Source organism: Suncus etruscus, chromosome 12 (assembly GCF_024139225.1).
Source record: "Suncus etruscus isolate mSunEtr1 chromosome 12, mSunEtr1.pri.cur, whole genome shotgun sequence".
Taxonomy (NCBI): domain Eukaryota; kingdom Metazoa; phylum Chordata; class Mammalia; order Eulipotyphla; family Soricidae; genus Suncus; species Suncus etruscus.
The window spans coordinates 25479888-25497537 of NC_064859.1; the positions used below are offsets into that span (position 1 = coordinate 25479888).

Below are 17650 nucleotides of genomic sequence, written 5' to 3' on the forward strand. Positions count from 1 at the left end.
AATATAAACAGAATAGTCATTTGATCTTATTGCTGTTGAGAAAAGGATATGAGGGATTTGTTAGAGGTCTTGCTGGAGGTCACATGGCTCTCGTCACAGGCAACCTCTTCTTTTCTCTGGTTCCTCAGTGTGTCCAGTGCTTCCGGGTTCCAGTGTTTTTGGTCCAACCTGGGGGATTCCTTCTGGTACTCCTCCAGACCTCTCAGCTGGCAGGGAATTTGCTAGGGCTCATTTCAGAGAAATAGTCATGATCAGGAAACCTCATCCTCTTCCCTTCTTGCTCTTCTTGGTGGTCATCAGCAACACACATCTCTCTGAGACTTAGTTTCCCTTTATTAGACATATCTATAGACTTATTTGCATTGATGGTTATTGGTTTTTAGGTCACACCTGACAGTGCTCAGAGGTTACTTCTGGCTCTCTGCTCAGCAATTACTTGAGGCAGTGCTTGGAAGACCATATGGGATGCCGGTCAGCCATGTGTGAAGCAAACACCTTACCTGCTATACTATTGCTCCAGTCCTCAACTGAGGGAGCCTTTAATTAATTAATTCACTAATTAATTAATTAGTTTATTTTGGGGGGGGTTGGGTCACACCCAGCAGCACTCAGGGGTATTCAGAAATTGCTCCTGGCAGGCTCGGGGGACCATATGGGATACTGGGATTTGAACCTGGGTCTGTCCAGGTTGGCTGCATGCAAGGCAAAAATCCTACTTCTATGCTATCACTGTGCCCTCAGGGAGCCTTTATAGGGAAGACATAAAAGCAATCAAACAAGAAAGAAAGAAAGCAGTAAATGCTACAGGTGTTGTACATGTTGAGATTGAATGAAATTGGTTACAAATTTGGGGGTCTAGTTGTGTCCTTTCTAATTTACTCTTAAAAACTGTAGAGAACTTTGATTTCTAGAGAAACCTGCACTCTCAAGAAAGGTGGTGGTGTTTCCAGGGCATATTGGATACTCATGAAAAGTGATTTAGTATTTCATGTGTTTTTTGCTAAATGGTTGTATGTTCATGTTTTGCTGTGTTTTGTTTTCAGTGAATTTGGGTGGCTTAAAGGATCACATCAAGGAGATCCAGAGGTGTCGGCGCTTGATACTTATTGCTTGTGGAACAAGTTATCATGCTGGTGTAGCAGTAAGTGTTGGTTTGTTTCTTTATTCTGCTGGAAATAGAACCTGGGATCTGACATGTGCAGCACTGAGCCACATCTGTGCTCCAGTAAATGCTTTTTAAATGTTTCATTGTGCTATGTTGGATGTCAGAAGATAGCTGCAGACAAATAATGTCTCCAGGAACGCAGCATGCGATGCTATCTATCCACTGTTAAGACATCATGCGATCTTTTCATATTATGGTCACAAGAACCAGGCAAGTTGGAGGGAGGAATTTTAATAACTGTGTAGAAATGACCTTAGTACAGATTTCAGGTAGACCTTCTCAAATTGACCTAATCAAAGGTCAAGATGGGGTGTTTGTACTACGAACAGCCTGCTTCTAGAAGAGCATTGTTGAGTTATGCTTAATTAAAAACTTCTGACTTTCAGAGTAAGAGGAATACTGTTAGGGTGGAAGTTCACTGTACTCTGAACAGCAGCATGTACTTTTATCTTTTATTTATTTAATTTTTGGCTTCTGGGTCATGCCAGAAGACTTTTTTTTTTTTTTAGTTTTTGGGTCATACCCGGCAGCGCTCACAGGTTACTTCTGGCTCGGGGGACCATATGGGATGCCGGGATTCGAATTGCTGTCCTTCTGCACACAAGGCAAATGCCTTACCTCCATGCTATCTCTCCGACCCCACCAGAAGGACTTCTGGCTCTGCTCTCACCACCATTTCTGGTGGTGCTAAAGGGACCAAACTGGGGATCAAACTGGGCTCTGCCGTGTGCAAGCACCTTAACCCCTGTCCGATTTCTTTAGTCCCAAAATAAGCTTTTTCTTAAGCAGACTTTTAGAAGTATATTAACCTTTTCTTAGAAGTGGTACTATTTATGATTATATTTTTGAAGTATTAAATTTTATTGGGTGTTTATGCACTATTATTTTATTTGAGAGTTCTGAGTGACTTAAGTATTATATAGATTGCCATTTAAAGATAACAAAAATTGAGAAGTTAAAAAAATAGTGTGCAGGCTTATTCAGAACAGTGCTTTATCCACTTACCAAGGCATGTGTTTGAATATATTTATCATGAAACCATATGCACTGGTCCTTATCTAAATAGATTTGTAAGCAAAATAATAATAATAGCATTTTTCTTGAGTGGTGACTTCTGTGATTTTTTTTGTTTTTTGTTTTTTGTTTTTTTTTTTTTTTGGGGGGTCAGACCCAGCAGCGCTCAGGGGTTACTTCTGGTTCTACGCTCAGAAATCACTCCTGGCAGGCTCGGGGGACCAATATGGGATGCCGGGATTTGAACTATTGTCCTTCTGCATGCAAGGCAAGCGCCCTACTCCATGCTATCTCTCCGGCCCACCTCTGTAATTTTTTTATGCTTTAATCTGTTATTCTTAGTTTTTTTTCTAATAGTACGTGTGGTATTAGTCATTATAGTCAGAAAAATTGGAAACTGCATTAATTTCCAAGAAGCACATGAGAGAGTCTTTAGAGTGGAGTGATTTTTCTTTGCAGACCCGCCAGGTTCTGGAAGAGCTGACAGAACTGCCTGTCATGGTGGAGCTGGCCAGTGACTTCCTGGATAGAAATACCCCTGTTTTTCGAGACGATGTTTGCTTCTTCATTAGTCAGTCAGGTAAGCCGAATTTAGCTTTTTCAGTTTTTACTTTTGGCTCAGGTGACCGTATGGGGTTCTTGGGACTGAGCCCCGGGGTGGCTGTGTGCAAGGTAAGTGCTTTAACTGTTCTACCTGAAATACTGGGTATGTTCATTTGAAAGACTTGAAGGAAAAGAGTTACTCTTTCTCTTAATTCTTCTGTCCCATGACAAAATTGATGTCTGAACATTAGGTGGCTGTAACAGTCAATTTGGCAAGTAGAAGGATGTTTTAATATTGCATAATGGTGAATGAATACAAATACATTTGGCCCGAATATTCAGAGAAGGAAAAGAGATTTTAAACATCCAGATTCTATTATGAAAAGTATTACAAATTGACTTGTTTTTGTATTTTGTTTTGTGGCCACACCCTATGGTGCTCAGCATTTATTCCTGGCTCTGTACTCAGGAGGGTTCAGGTGCCCATATGGGGTATCCGAGATCAAACCTAAGTTGACTACATGCAAGGCAAGCACCTTGCCTACTATACTATCTCTCTGACTCAGTGACAAATTAATTTGAAGTTCATGTTTTATATTTATGTAGAACAAATACTATTGAAAATATCTGTTTGTGTGCATGTGTTTCAATAGTTATATTGAAAAAACCAGGCATGGGGCTGGCGAGGTGGCGCTAGAGGTAAGGTGTCTGCCTTGCAAGCCCTAGCCAAGGAAGGACTGAGGTTTGATTCTCCTGGCATCCCAGATGGTCCCCCAAGCCAGGGGCGATTTCTGAGCACTTAGCCAGGAGTAACCCCTGAGCATCAAATGGGGGTGGCCCAAAACAAAACAAAACAAACAAACAAACAAACAAAAAAACCAGGCATGTTGTCCTTCCTGTGTGCTGCATTTATTTGTCTTCTTTTGTACATAGGTGAGACGGCAGATACCCTGATGGGCCTTCGGTACTGTAAGGAGAGAGGAGCCCTAACAGTTGGAATCACGAACACTGTTGGAAGTTCCATATCACGGGAGACAGATTGTGGGGTTCATATTAATGCCGGCCCTGAGATTGGTGTGGCCAGTACCAAGGTAAATTCTCCTTCTCTAGAATGAGTGAATCATAGTGATGGGGAAAGGCTGATCTGTATCTTATTGTTCTTTTGTTAGTATTTGGAGAACCTGGATAGTATACTAAGCATTATCATTCTAAGACTAAAGGATCAACAACAGATACACACTGGTCACCTCTTCCTGCCTTCATTTTAAATATTTAAAAAGAACATATGGATGTGTATATACATCCATTTTGCAAGGGTTTCTGTTGTCTCCATTCATCACTTACACTCCTGCTGGAAGGAGTGACACATGGTCAATATGCTCCTTTTAGCAAGTATAATAGGGTATGAGGAAATTAACAAATTTGGGGTTGGAGCAATGGTGCAGCGGTAGAGTGTTTGCCTTGCATGCGGCTGACCCAGGACGGACCTCAGTTCTATCCCCCAACACCCCATATGGTCCACTGAGCCGGGAGCGATTTCTGAGTGCAGAGCCAGGAGTAACCCCTGAACATCAGCAGGTGTGGCCCCAAAACAAAAACAAAAAAGGAAATTAACAAATTATAATCATCCAGTTTAATTCCAAAAAATTTTTTTTTGCTCAAACCGCCACTTAGCCACTGCCAGGAGTAAACTCTGAGCACAATCAGGTGTGGCCTTAAATCAACAATAACAAAACAATAAAATTTCAAAATGTTTTAAGTTGGGATGGGCATATAAGTGCTTCTGAAATTGGGAAATTTATACATTTAATACAAATAATAAAATAGGAATCTTAGAAAAATTGAAGTTTGAAAGGTTTTCTGTCTCCACAGATGTATTTACTCTTTTGTTTTATTTTGTTTTGGGCCACACCTGGTGGCGGCTGTGCTCAGGGTTTACTCCTGGCAGGCTCGGGACCATATGAGGATCAAACCTGGGTCTGTCCTGGGTTAGCCGCATGCAAGGCAGATGCCCTACCGCTGTGCTATCACTCTGGCCCCTGTATTTACTTTTTTATGATTTCAAATTTTCAGTTTATTACTGTCTATTTTCCTGTTGATGTCAGATATTTTTTTGATGATTGTTGAGTGTGCTCAGGAGGGACAGATTTGAGATAAAAGGCAAAGTGAAAGGTGATGTTAATATGTATATACCTACCTTCGAATGTTTTTTCTTTTGAGTAACTTCAGAATTTTTTTTTTTTGTTAAAACCTCTGAGGTTTTATTTTTCATTTTGACTAGCTAACAGAAAATGTTAGCCTGAGTTTTCTCCATGTAGTAAGCCATATAAGGTGTTTCGGCCTGGATTTTCATTCTGGGTCCGAGTTAGTAGCTACTTTCAGGGGTAGCTTGTTCTTGGTCTTGAAGAGTGTCCAGACAGACCTTAGTCATGAATTAAAATCCCAAAGCCTTTCATTTCTACCACTTGGAGAAACAAGGGATTCCCTCATATCATGGAAAACATGGTCTGAGGACATGCTTGGGTGCTGCTGACCGTCCTCTTTTTGTTGAACAGTGAGTTAGCCTGGAAAATAGTTATCTTTTGTAGCTGTCCCTTTTTTCCTTTTCATGGCATTAGGGATTTCATAAGAATCCTTTTCACCTTATGAAAAATTTCATAAGCTTTTCATAATAAACATTATGCATTTCAGAAAACATGAGGTATTTTGGTTATTTTTGTTATCTATAAATAAAGGCTATGTTCTTTGTTCAAGACTCAGTTAAAAGGAAGTAGTGGTAGATTTTTCTTAGTTCAGTTTGCTTTCTAACAAAAGATGAATAGCTATATATATACTTAGAAAACCAGAGGGAGTTAGTTATATTATTTTATATTAAATGAAAAATGCCATCTTCTTAAATAGAGTCTACAGTGAATTCTTCTGCCTTTGTGTGATGTTTTAGGCTTATACCAGTCAGTTTGTGTCCCTTGTGATGTTCGCTCTCATGATGTGTGATGACAGGATCTCCATGCAAGAGAGACGCAAAGAGATCATGCTTGGGCTGAAGCGGCTGCCTGGTATAAAGATACTCTGGTTGTATTGTTGGGGGGAGTGGGTCATGGGACACTTCTCTTCTTATCCTTCAAGTATTGTGCATTGCTTTCCAGTAAGGTCTTCAGTTATAGCATCTGTTCTATTTACTGTACTTTTTTTTTCATAGTATTTTTTTTTTGCTTATTTTACTGCCTTTTATTTTCTCTCTACCCACTGCCCTCCCACCCACCCCCCCTTTTTTTTTAAAGGGGTGTGTATATAGAGTTTGGACCATACTGAGTTATGTTCATGTCTTACTCCTGGATCTATACTCAGGGATCACTTCCTGGAAGTGCTGAAGGGACCACATGGAATGCTAGGAATTAAATCTGGATTAGTTGCTTGAAAAGCAAATGGCCTACCTGCTCTACTTGTTCTGGCCTAACTATTACTACTTGTGAATATTAAAAAAAAATTCTCTAGTGGAGAGATATGGTACAGAGGGCTGCATGATGTACATGCTTTGCAGATGAGAGCCCTGATTTTGATTTGTGGCACCATTTATCAACTTTTGAGTACTGAGGTTAGAGTAGTCCCTCAGGGATTACCATGTATGACCTAAACCCACTCCCCACACCAAGATGGTTTATTCTAGTAGCGAAGAGCCCACTTGAGTACTGGTGCTTGGGGAGGCCTGAATTTGATCCCTGACATACTTACCCCCCTGAACACTACCAGTATAATCCTGTGGCCCCAAGAACCAGCAGGCACCAACACTGAACTGTTAGGTTTGCACTGCCAGGCTGTGCATCTTGGGAATGGTTCTGGGCTCACCAGCACTGCTTGGTGAGGCTCCTATAAAAATTAGAATAAATAATGTTTTTAAATATATGGGCTTTTTATGTTTGTTTTGTTTTTGGGCAATACCCAGTTTCTCTCAGGGGTTACTCCTGGCTGTGCACCCATAAACCACTACTGGAGGCTAGAGAGATAGCACTGTGGTAGGGCGTTTGCTTTGCATGCAGCTGACGCATAATGGACCCGGTATGATTTCCAACATCCATATGGTCCTCTGAGCCTGCTAGGAGTGATTTCTCAGTACAGAGCCAGGAGTTACCCCTGAGCATTGCTGGTGTGGTCCAAAAAACAAAAAACAAAAACAAAAAAGAAGTCGCTACTGGCAGGCTTGGGGCACCACAGGCTTGGGGCACCATATGGGATGCTGGGATTAAATCCAGTAGGTCCTGTACAAGGGAAATGCCCTACCCACTGTGCTATTGCTCCCACCCCAAATTATATGTTTTTATATTGTAATTTATTACAAAAGCTTCATGTGTACAGCATTATAATTCTACATCTGTCTATAGCAGTGTTCCACGACCTTTTTCTGACTAGTTCCTGCCTTGTTCTTTACTGTAACACTCCCCCTCTCTCTACGTCAGATTGTCCACTGGCCACCATTTCCATAATTCTTACTTGTGAACCCTTGAATATCCTGTATAGCTCCTGGTTGCAAATACTCATCTGGACTCTATCTGTCATCATATCAGTAGTTTAGTTTCTATTCATCAGCATTCAGGTGACCCCTTTGCCTGTTTCACCCACTCACTCAAATTGTTTCCTAACAGATTTGATTAAGGAAGTACTGAGCATGGATGACGAAATTCAGAAACTAGCAACAGAGCTTTACCATCAGAAGTCAGTCCTGATAATGGGACGGGGCTATCATTATGCCACTTGTCTTGAAGGGGCACTAGTAAGTTTTCTCACCTTTAATCTCAATCTCTTGGCTTTGAAGTTTTGGAAAGAGTTTTTATGTTTTCTGTTTTCTGATATGTTTGCCTTGAGAAAGTCCAACAGTATTCTAATTGAAAGTGAAACTCAGGGGCAGGAAAGATAGCACAGAGGTAGGGCATTTGTATTGCATGCAGAAGGAAGGTGGTTCGAATCCCGGCATCCCATATGGTCCCGCAAGCCTGTCAGGAGCATAGAGCCAGGAGTAACCCCTGAGCGCTACTGGATGTGACCTCCCCAAAAAAGAAAAAGAAAGTGAAAATCAAAGGATACACTTATTTTTTTATTTGTTTCTGTTTTGGGGCCACATATGGCAGTGGGGCCACATATGGCAGTGCCAAGGGCTTACTCCTGGTTCTGTGCTCAGAAACTACTTCTGGTAGGCTCGGGGAATCATACGGTTTGCTAGGGATTGAACCTGGGTTGGCCATGTGTAAGGCAAACATTCTACCTACTATCGCTCTGGTTCCTAAAGAATACCTTTTAATAACTTGAATTTGTCACAAAATGGGTTAATTTGTTATCTGCAATAAGTTCTCAGTGTGAAATTTAATTAAGATCAAACATGAAGCAAGTTGGAAAATAATTACAAAGAAATAATCTTCAAAAAATTTGTGTTTTTGTTTTGTTTTGAAGGTTATTTCTTTGTAATTATTTTCCAACTTGCTTCACCAAGTGGCTCTCGGGGGTTACTCCTGAGAAGCTTTGGGGACCATATGGGATGCTGTGAATCGAACCTGGGTCCAATCTTGGCTCGGCTGTGTGTAAGGCAAGTGCCTTACTGCTATGCTATCTCTCTGGCCATCCTTATGTGGAATATATAAATGGGATATATAACTTCTAGTTACTTGTTTATAAAAAATTTGTGTAGGCTTCTGGCTACATTTACAGACCAGTTGTCCTTTCATACTTCTGAATAATTCGTGACTTCAGATATCAGATGTTTTGTGTTTTGTTTACTTAAAAATGGGTTTTAAAGGAGATCAAAAATTTTTTTTTTCTGTTAGAAAATCAAAGAGATCACTTACATGCATTCTGAAGGCATCCTTGCTGGAGAATTAAAGCATGGTCCTCTTGCTTTGGTGGACAAGTTGATGCCTGTCATCATGATCATCATGAGAGATCACACTTACGCCAAGTGCCAGAATGCCTTCCAGCAGGTGGTTGCTCGGCAGGTAAGTAAGGGACTGCTGTGAGCACACTTTGGGACTTTTAATAGTGTGGAGCCATGGAAGCATATATAAATTTCATGACATTTATTTCATGAAACATACCATAAACATTTCATGTGCCAAGTTGGTGCCTGTACTTACATTATGTTGTGCTTCCAGTATGCTGAGTTTATATGTGAGCAATCTGAGACATGAGTTTGACAAGACCCAGCTTTAAGTATCTTAAATCCAAACAAATTCAAAGATTTTGTTCTGCTAATTTTCTACTCCTCAATTAGTATGTCCTGCTCCTTTATTTTGTGTTTGTTTTTTTGTTGGGGGAGGTCACACCTGGCATCGTTCAGGAGCCACTTCTGGCTCAAAATTCAGAAATCGCTCCTGGCAGGCTCAGGGGACCACATGGAATGCCGGGATTCGAGCCACCATCCTTTTGCATGCAAGACAAATGCCCTACCTCCATGCTATCTCTCCAGCCCTCCCTGCTCATTTTTAATCAAGAAACATTGGGGGGGAGGGGGGCCATGTGCAGCTTTTGGGAGCTACTCTTGGCTCAGCACTCAGGTTGCTGCCAGTATTCCTCAGCAGACCATGTGGTGTGAGTGATTGGATCTGGGGGACCAGTGTGCAAAGCAGGTACTCTAGTCCTTTGAGTTATATCCCTGGCAACCCCCAAAATATGTATTTTGTTTCGGTGGTTTGTTTTGTTTCGGGGTCACATCCATGGTACTCGGGCTTTACTCTTGACGCTGCACTCAGAAATCATTCCTGGTGAGCTTGGGGGACGATATGAGATGTTGGGGATTGAATCAGCATCAGTGGCATGCACTAAGTGACTAACTTCTCCCTGTACTGTCTTTGTGGCCCCTCCAATTTAATAATTTAATGCTTATATTTCAGTTGCTAGCTAATATATGGATTTTCTATGTGGTGTGTGCTTTGTTTAACATTGTCTTCAAATAATTTGACTCTACATATAAATTCTAAAAGATTGCAGGCACATTGTAAAGTCATACATACATGTTCCAGACAGGCAGTCTTAATCTGATGCAAAAGTTAGAGTAATCTACCAACCTCTGTGAGCCTAACAGTAACACAGAATGTTCAACCAGCACCAACCCCAGCCCAGTAAATCCTTAGACACTGACTTTAGTAATACCATGGAGAGACAGAAAATCCTATCAGATTGACTTATTGATCTAAGTGCTTCCATTTGCTTCATGGTGTAACAAGTAATATAAAGTAAATTTGTTTGTGCCTGTACATGGAGGCAGGCTATGGTGGAAGGTGTGGGAGATTGGGGACACTGGTAAGGAGAGGTCGGTCACACTGGTGGTGGGATTGGTGTTTGAACATTTAATGCCTGACATGACTATTAAATGAACCACTTGGTAAATAATAAAAATATTTATAAATAAAAATATTGTAACACTGGGTGTTTCTCAGTTGTGTGATTTTATTTTAGTTTTCACATTTATTTGCTTATTTATTTATTTAGTTAGTTTTTGGCCCACACCTGCTGCTGCTCAGGACTTACTCCTGGCAGGTCTCAGGCAACCATGTGAGATGTAGAGTTGCTGTAGGCAAGACAAATGCCCTGCCTGCTGTACTGTCACTCTGGCCCCAGTTGTGTCATTTTAATTGTGTTTTTGTATGTGTAATTTTCTTTCCCAGGGACGTCCAGTGGTCATTTGTGATAAGGAAGATACTGAGACCATTATGAACACAAAAAGAACAATCAAGGTGCCCCACTCAGTAGACTGCTTGCAGGGTATTCTCAGCGTGATTCCGTTACAGCTGCTGGCTTTTCACCTTGCTGTGCTGAGAGGCTATGATGTAAGTGAGGCACATGGCAGGATCTTGTGCTTACTTCTTACCCCCATGTATCTGACATATTTTTCTTCTAAAAGTTTTGGTTTGGTTTTGTCATGTTTTTGTCTCCTGGGCCCCAACCAGTGCTTGGGTCTAATTCCTTTATTCCTGGCTCTTTACCTAGAAATCCCCTCTGGCAAGGTGGCATGGGGGTTCACTTGAGAGACCATATGTATTTATGTATTGCCCAGGATTGAACCTGGTTCTGCCACATGCAAGGCAAGTCCCTTTCTCATGCTACTATTACTCTGGACCCTCCTAGATTTGTAACAACGTTGGAGGAATCTACAAGAAATCTTTTATATTTACATGGTCCAGTGGATAGGTCAGATAATAACATTTCTTGTCCATAGAACCGGAAAGAATCTTGGAGGTTTCCTTTAGGACTGTGGCTCTCCTTGATGAATCTCCCATCTATTTTTTTAGTGCTTCTTAAAGGGTAGTTGTCAGTAGTTCTGTAATGCTTGGGGCTGCTACATCATTACATTTTTTTTCTTTTTTTGGTCACACCTGGTGACGCTCAGGGGTTATTCCTGGCTATGTGCTCAGAAATCACTTTTGGTTTGGGGGACCACATGGGATGCCAGAGATAGAACCCAGGTTCGTCCTGAGTCAGCCACATGCAAGGCAAATGCCCTTCTGCTGCGCTATCTTGCCAGCCCCATATTGCATAGTTTTTAGCATTGCTACCCATCCACTGATCATTGTGACAACCAAAATCTCCTGCTTTTGAACATTTTTTGCATCCCTTGAGCAAACTATCACCCTGACAGATACCACAGGAACTTTGTGTGCTAGACCTGCCTTTTTTGAGGATTCTTCTGTCTCATTGATTTCAAATTTTTCAAGATAATGTATTGTATTTACTCGTCTAATTCTTTGTGGTCTTTAATATCTTCCTAGTAAGCATAGTGTTTTCTAGTTTGTATAAACAAAAATAATTTGCTAATAGAGACTCCTTTGTCTACTCTAAATCTGTATAATCTCTCTAATTTTGCTCTTTTCTTTCTTTTGCAGGTTGATTTCCCCCGGAATCTTGCCAAATCCGTGACTGTAGAATAAGAAGCACCTGATAATGGAATCATTAAGCAACACAAGACACCTTTTATATTTAAAGCCTTGATTTAAAATGTCACCCCTTTTAAGCCATTTTTTAGCAAATATTTATATATCAGTTTTAGTTATTCCATACGATTTGTGATTTTTTTTTGTTGTGAAATTACCTCATATTTTTTCAGTAATTTGTTGGGCAGATTGAATAATGAAATATATGTTGAAATCCATATCAGAGAGATTTAGCTCTCGTTTTCTTGAAAGAATGCTGGGTGTTGGATGTTTGGGGTCCTTACTTTAAACTGAGAGGATTTTATGTGCTTAAAATAATTAGGACTTGCTTTACCATGTTTATGTCAAACCAGTGAAAGAGGAATGCATTTAATTGGAATGTCCAAAATGAGCTGGAGCTGGTAGTGAATTGTGCCCAATCTGTATGGACATTTAATTAAGGCTTTGCTAAGTTATATATAAAGAGAAGATATTGTGATTTATTTGGAAATTTGTCTTTTGTTTTTCGATCAAGCTACAACCTTAAAATTGGAAAATGTTTGATAGGGTTTATATCTAAGTTGGTAGGCCTGTATCTCAAATTTATCACCTGTTATTTGTAAGTCAAGGTAACATAGGAAGCTAAGTAGTTCTCCAGCCCTTAGCAGAACATAATTGCACAATCTCAGAGCACAAACTTTAAATCTGAGCTGCTTTGAACAACTGACAATATGATTATCAGTTTGAAAATGGGATGCATACATTTAGGATATCCCATTTTTGTTTTTTATCTCCTGGAAATGGTTTCTCTTTCCTTGAATTTGTAGGTTTAGAAAAACAAACCATCTGTTGAATGATATATTTTATCTTGTCTTCTCTAACCACTACATAATTATTATCAGATATTTCAAATTAATACTGATATATTCAGGATTCTTTTAAACCTCTCTCCAAGGAAGACTTTTCTGCATTTAATCTGAACTTTATTTCACTGGCTTGTATAAAATTAGTCCTTTGATGCCAGTTCTAAAGCTCTTGGCATTTTTTTGAAAATTTGCAAGCTTTTTGAATATCTCTATATGTATATGGTGATTAAGGCTTAGAAAAAGCTACATGCTTCACTCTATTTGTGAAGGATTTCATCAGATTTAGTCTCTGTCGCTTTGTAGGTGTTTTTCTCTACATTTTTTGGTGTCCTATCCCTGAAACATAGCTAGAAATTTTAGAGAAGTTACGGGTAAATTCCTTCATTCCATACTGCCATGTCTTCAGTTGAGTATCAGAAGTAAAGAATTAAAGTTCAGATTAAAATGCTTAGAATACTGCTTTGATACCTAATAAATTTTGAGTAATAAGGTTTTCACAAAATTTTTCCCCCCTTTGCCTGATAGTGGACATTTAGGACAGCCTTTTCAGGTTTTCATCAAGTCCTTTTCTTATTTATTTTGATTTTTTTGCGGGGTTTTGTGACACATCCAGCAGCACTCAGGGGGTTACTCCTGGCTTTGTGCTCAGAAATCTCTCCTGGCAGGCTCGGGGTACCATATGGGATGCTGGGAATCAAACCCAGGTCCGTCCCGGGTTGACCGTGTGCAAGGCAAACGTCCAACTCTTCAGCCCCAAGTTCTTCTCTTTTAAAATGTTTTTTTTCTTAAATTATAAAGCTATGATATTAAGCATAATTAAGATCAGCCTTTTTTCTTTTTTTCTATTTTCCACATTTGCACTTCTAGTGCACTGAATATTTTCAAATACCTGTTGTAAGTAAAGTGTATAATTTTGTTCAAGAAAGAATAGGTACATTTTGAGGCAGTTTGGAAGGACTTCAGATGGACACTAGAAGCTCAGTCATTGAAAACAATAGGGACCAGAGTGATAGCACAGAGGTATGACATTTGCCTTAGACACAACCCACCAGGGTTTGATTCCTGGCATTCCATATATGGTCCCTCAAGCCTGCCAGGAGTAATTTCTGGGCACAGCCAGGGAGTAAACCCTGAGCACTGGCGGGTATTCCAAACAAAAAATAATATTATAGGGTACTATTTACATCCTACATGTAGGTACTATAGTATTTATCTGTTTTGTTTCTAAGATTATTTTTGTAGTCTTAGTTATGGTGTGTATAGTGATTTTTTTGTTTATTACTTTATCATCTTATGCAATGATTTTAATGGGTTGTAATATCTTTTAATGTTTAAAGTTTGAATCAGTATTCTAAGTGAAAACTAATATGAAGTCAATCATTACATGTTTTTCTCATGTCTATCTCAAGCAAGGATAAATTCTAAACCAAAAATCCAGATATTATTAAGGACAAAGGAGCGATATTTTCCCAACATGATTTCACTTCCTTTCCCCTCTTTTCTTGCTTCCTTTCCCACTTAATGTGATTTCTTTTACATACTTCTATAAATTATAATAAAGGAAAATATTCAATATTGAGGCAAACCACTACCAAATATGTATGATTAGTTAAAGCCAATGGAATGTAGAACAATTTTTCAAAAAAAAGATACTCTACAAGGGAACTTGATATTAAAAGTTCTTTCTTGTAGTAATACTTAAATTTAAATTTGCTTAGATATACTTTCTGGACCCAGACTGTGAGCTCTTATTTAGATGGGGGTTGGGGTGCCTATTAACATTCAACAAAGAGCTCAGAATGATGGTCACTTTGGATGAAACCAGGCAGCTTCTGTGCCTTTTTAAAAATTTCTGGGCTCTCGTGAGAAGAAGAAAATGGCATTAACAGTGGTCAATCTACGTAAACTCCTGTTATGGCATATTGCTCTGCTAAGAACTGCACCAATACATCTTAATTAAAGCCAGGGCCATTGTCCCCCATAGAAGTCCCTAGGCTAAGAGAGAGCCAGTACAATAGTGGTATTGAACTGGATTTTAGTGAACTCATTTGGTCACTACGATAATAAACTCAAGTTTTGAATCTTATCATGTTCATAAGAAGTGAGAAGTGCATCTTTTTTTTTTTTTTTTTTTGTGGATTTTGGGTCACACCCGGCAGTGCTCAGGGGTTATTCCTGGCTCCAGGCTCAGAAATTGCTCCTGGCAGGCATGGGGGACCATATGGGATGCCGGGATTCGAGCCGATGACCTCCTGCATGAAAGGCAAACGCCTTACCTCCATGCTATCTCTCCGGCCCCGAGAAGTGCATCTTTTAAGGTCAGCTCTTGTCATGGCATGTACATCCATATGTATATCTGTAGTTCTCTTAGGAAGAACAGTTATTAAATGCAATGGTTGAAACCAGTCTAGCATCAGTACTGCTGCTACTCAGAGGGAACAGGCACAGGATGACTGGAGATGGGGCTGCTAGTGAGGGGAGCCCAGACAGGTCTTCTCCCTTATGTTGCTTAGCTGTTCTGACATGATACTGTCTAATCCTTTGGAATATGGTCTCTTGGTCTGAGTTCATTATGAAGATAGTAGAAAGGATCTATTTTTGTTTTAATTTAAATTTTTTCTTTTAGCTCTTAGGTACTGTTTCTTCGATTCTTGTTTCTGTTACTCTTCAAAGTGAAAACAGCTGCTTTAAGAAACATCTTAAGTCGTTTGGGCTTAGTCTTTTATCTCTTAAAAACATTAGAATATATTATAGCAATAAAAAGGCCCAGAGCTATTGTTTGCTACAATATAAGAGATCTTTCTTAATAAAAAAAAAGCACAATGTCATTTAAAAGTGTTTATTGAAAAGAATTCATATTTCTCAATCAACTATGAAGTGCAGAGACAGGGAAGGGAACAGTTCAAGATGGCACTTTGGTCTTCGAGCTACATACCTAGTTGTACATACCTAGTATGTATGAACTTGAACACCAGCAAGACTGTTTTACCCAGGCTTTAGATCACTTTACTTTTTTTTACCGATAGCCTGAAGTTTTACAAAGCAATTTCCCCCACATTTAAAAATCGTAATGAATATTTTCCCTACCGTGATGGATATCTTAAATCTGTGACATAACGTATTAACTGGTAATATTCAAACCAATAATCTCCAGAGTTAAAAATGAAAACCATAGTAACTGTCAAGATTGTAAAGTTATGCAAAAGCAACTTGTAAGTCTACAATAGCTTGACATAAAGATTAGTGGACTACACATAAATAATGGGTAGTGCAAATATTTTAGGAAACTCTCCAATTACATTTCTTGTTGTACTAGCTTTCATATGAATTTAGGAGTTATCCTATTATCTTTATAAATTTTCTGTGCTTGAATTTTTATAAAATTGAACTTTTGTTATTTCAGTTAGACTTTTCTTAAAATGGACATTTTAGAATCACCCTTGCTTTATTTCATTTTTGTGTGTTCTTTAAAGTGAATGTTTAGTTTGCTGAGCCAGTTAATCATTTCTTCTTCATATCGTTAGCCTTGTGACTTTAATCCTGAACTGTGAAATTACCAAAAGCTTGCTAAAAATTGCATTTTAAAGCAATTTGCCAATATTTGAAGTATATACATGTTTGTAGTTGTGATTGTATTGTACCAAGAATGTAGATTATGTTTATTGTCGTTGTTGGTAAGTTTTTTTTGATGCTAAAAGTTGATTCACTACTATGACTTTTATAAACAAGAAATGATTTCATAAATAGAAACAAAAGCCACATGTCTCCTTTCCAACTTCCTGATTCTTTTGAAAGGATGAGAGTTTAAACAAAAAGCTTTGCTTTTTTATGTATGACATCATGTTCCATGGATATTAAGCAGCCTCAAGTTTCTGGTATTTTCACAATGTGTTGCCTTCTAGCAGTCTTCCAGAGCATAAGACGATAAACAATTTTGTTTAATATTGAATCAATAGTTGTAAAAGAAGGCTCTTAAAGGATGGGAACGAGATAAGCATGTACCTCAAATCTGTAGTATCCGGTAGCCTGTTAATTATAAACAAAGATTCCTTTTATAGGCTCCTTTATAAACAGCAAGCTAGTGTGTCTGTGCTCAATGCTTGCAGCCCTTGCTCTGTTTTGCACGATACGGTTATGCCAGGGTAGCTGCAGTGAATAAGTCTGCTGTTTGGCTTATGAATAGAACTGAGTGAATGGGCTCTCTCTTCCTCTCTCCAGCAAAAGCCTGGAACCTCATGCCAGTGTGGGTCGTTTTCCCACTGCCACACTTTGGACATGCAATTTCACTTGACTCTTGATGAATACTTTTCTTTAAACAAGTCCATTGATTAGTTATTTACTGAGTACATATTAAAGGCTAAGAAATATTTTCCTAAAAATTTAAGGGATCACTGTCTTGGAGTGGCATTTAAGAATTGTTTTTTTTTTTTGGGGGGGGGGGAGGTGGGGTGGGGTGGGGTGGAGAGGGCAGAGCAATAGTACAGCAAGTAGGTTTTTGTCTTACAAACCTGGATTTGGTCCCCAGCACCAAATATGGTGGTCTGAGCCTGCCAGGAGTGACACTTGAGTACAGAGCGGGAAGTAAGCCCCGAACATCTCTGGGTGTCTCCCTAAAACAAATAAAAGTTTTTTTTCTTACATGAGGGAAGAAGTAGGATTACATTTTTATCATTAATTGGGAGGTAAATCCATTAATAGAATGAGGGCTGGTAAGATGTCAAAGGGGCAGAGTACATGCTGAGCTTTGAAAGACCTCTTGATTTAATCCCTTGCCACTGCACTGCAGAATTCTTCCCTAACACCACCAAGATTAAATTAAATGGTAAGGGAACTTGGTTTCTTTAAATCAAATTTTACTGAATTTATCATTGGTAAAGAATAGCATAAAATTTAAGGAGTACAGTTTCACGTCACTTCATGTATGAAAGAAAAGGCTTATTTCTATACCTGCCACCAAAGTTCCACTGTCATTTCATCACCCAGAAATATATAGGAACTTGATTCCCTTACTAATTACACATTCTGGAATTTTCCACTTACCCTTCCCAGGAAGCATTAAGATAAAATCATTATTCTTTGTTTTGGGTTATAAGTTTACAAGATTATTTCCAATATAGAAAAGGCACATCTGTGAGTTATTTTTCAGTGTTTCAAATCCCAAGGTTCCCTTA

General features: G+C 39.1%; 1 protein-coding gene across 2 annotated transcripts in view; it reads left to right on the plus strand.

The window, feature by feature from the left end:
- GFPT1 (glutamine--fructose-6-phosphate transaminase 1) overlaps nucleotides 1-12116 on the plus strand; it is a 51851-nt gene extending 39735 nt beyond the window's left edge. For both annotated transcript variants that reach the window (XM_049785049.1, XM_049785048.1), the window contains 8 exons: nucleotides 1044-1141; nucleotides 2639-2759; nucleotides 3656-3813; nucleotides 5664-5778; nucleotides 7363-7490; nucleotides 8536-8703; nucleotides 10372-10533; nucleotides 11587-12116. In XM_049785049.1, coding sequence (XP_049641006.1) covers nucleotides 1044-1141; nucleotides 2639-2759; nucleotides 3656-3813; nucleotides 5664-5778; nucleotides 7363-7490; nucleotides 8536-8703; nucleotides 10372-10533; nucleotides 11587-11631 — 995 coding nt within the window. In that variant the 3' untranslated portion in view covers nucleotides 11632-12116. The remainder of the gene's footprint in view (nucleotides 1-1043; nucleotides 1142-2638; nucleotides 2760-3655; nucleotides 3814-5663; nucleotides 5779-7362; nucleotides 7491-8535; nucleotides 8704-10371; nucleotides 10534-11586) is intronic.
- Nucleotides 12117-17650: the final 5534 nt, after the last annotated feature.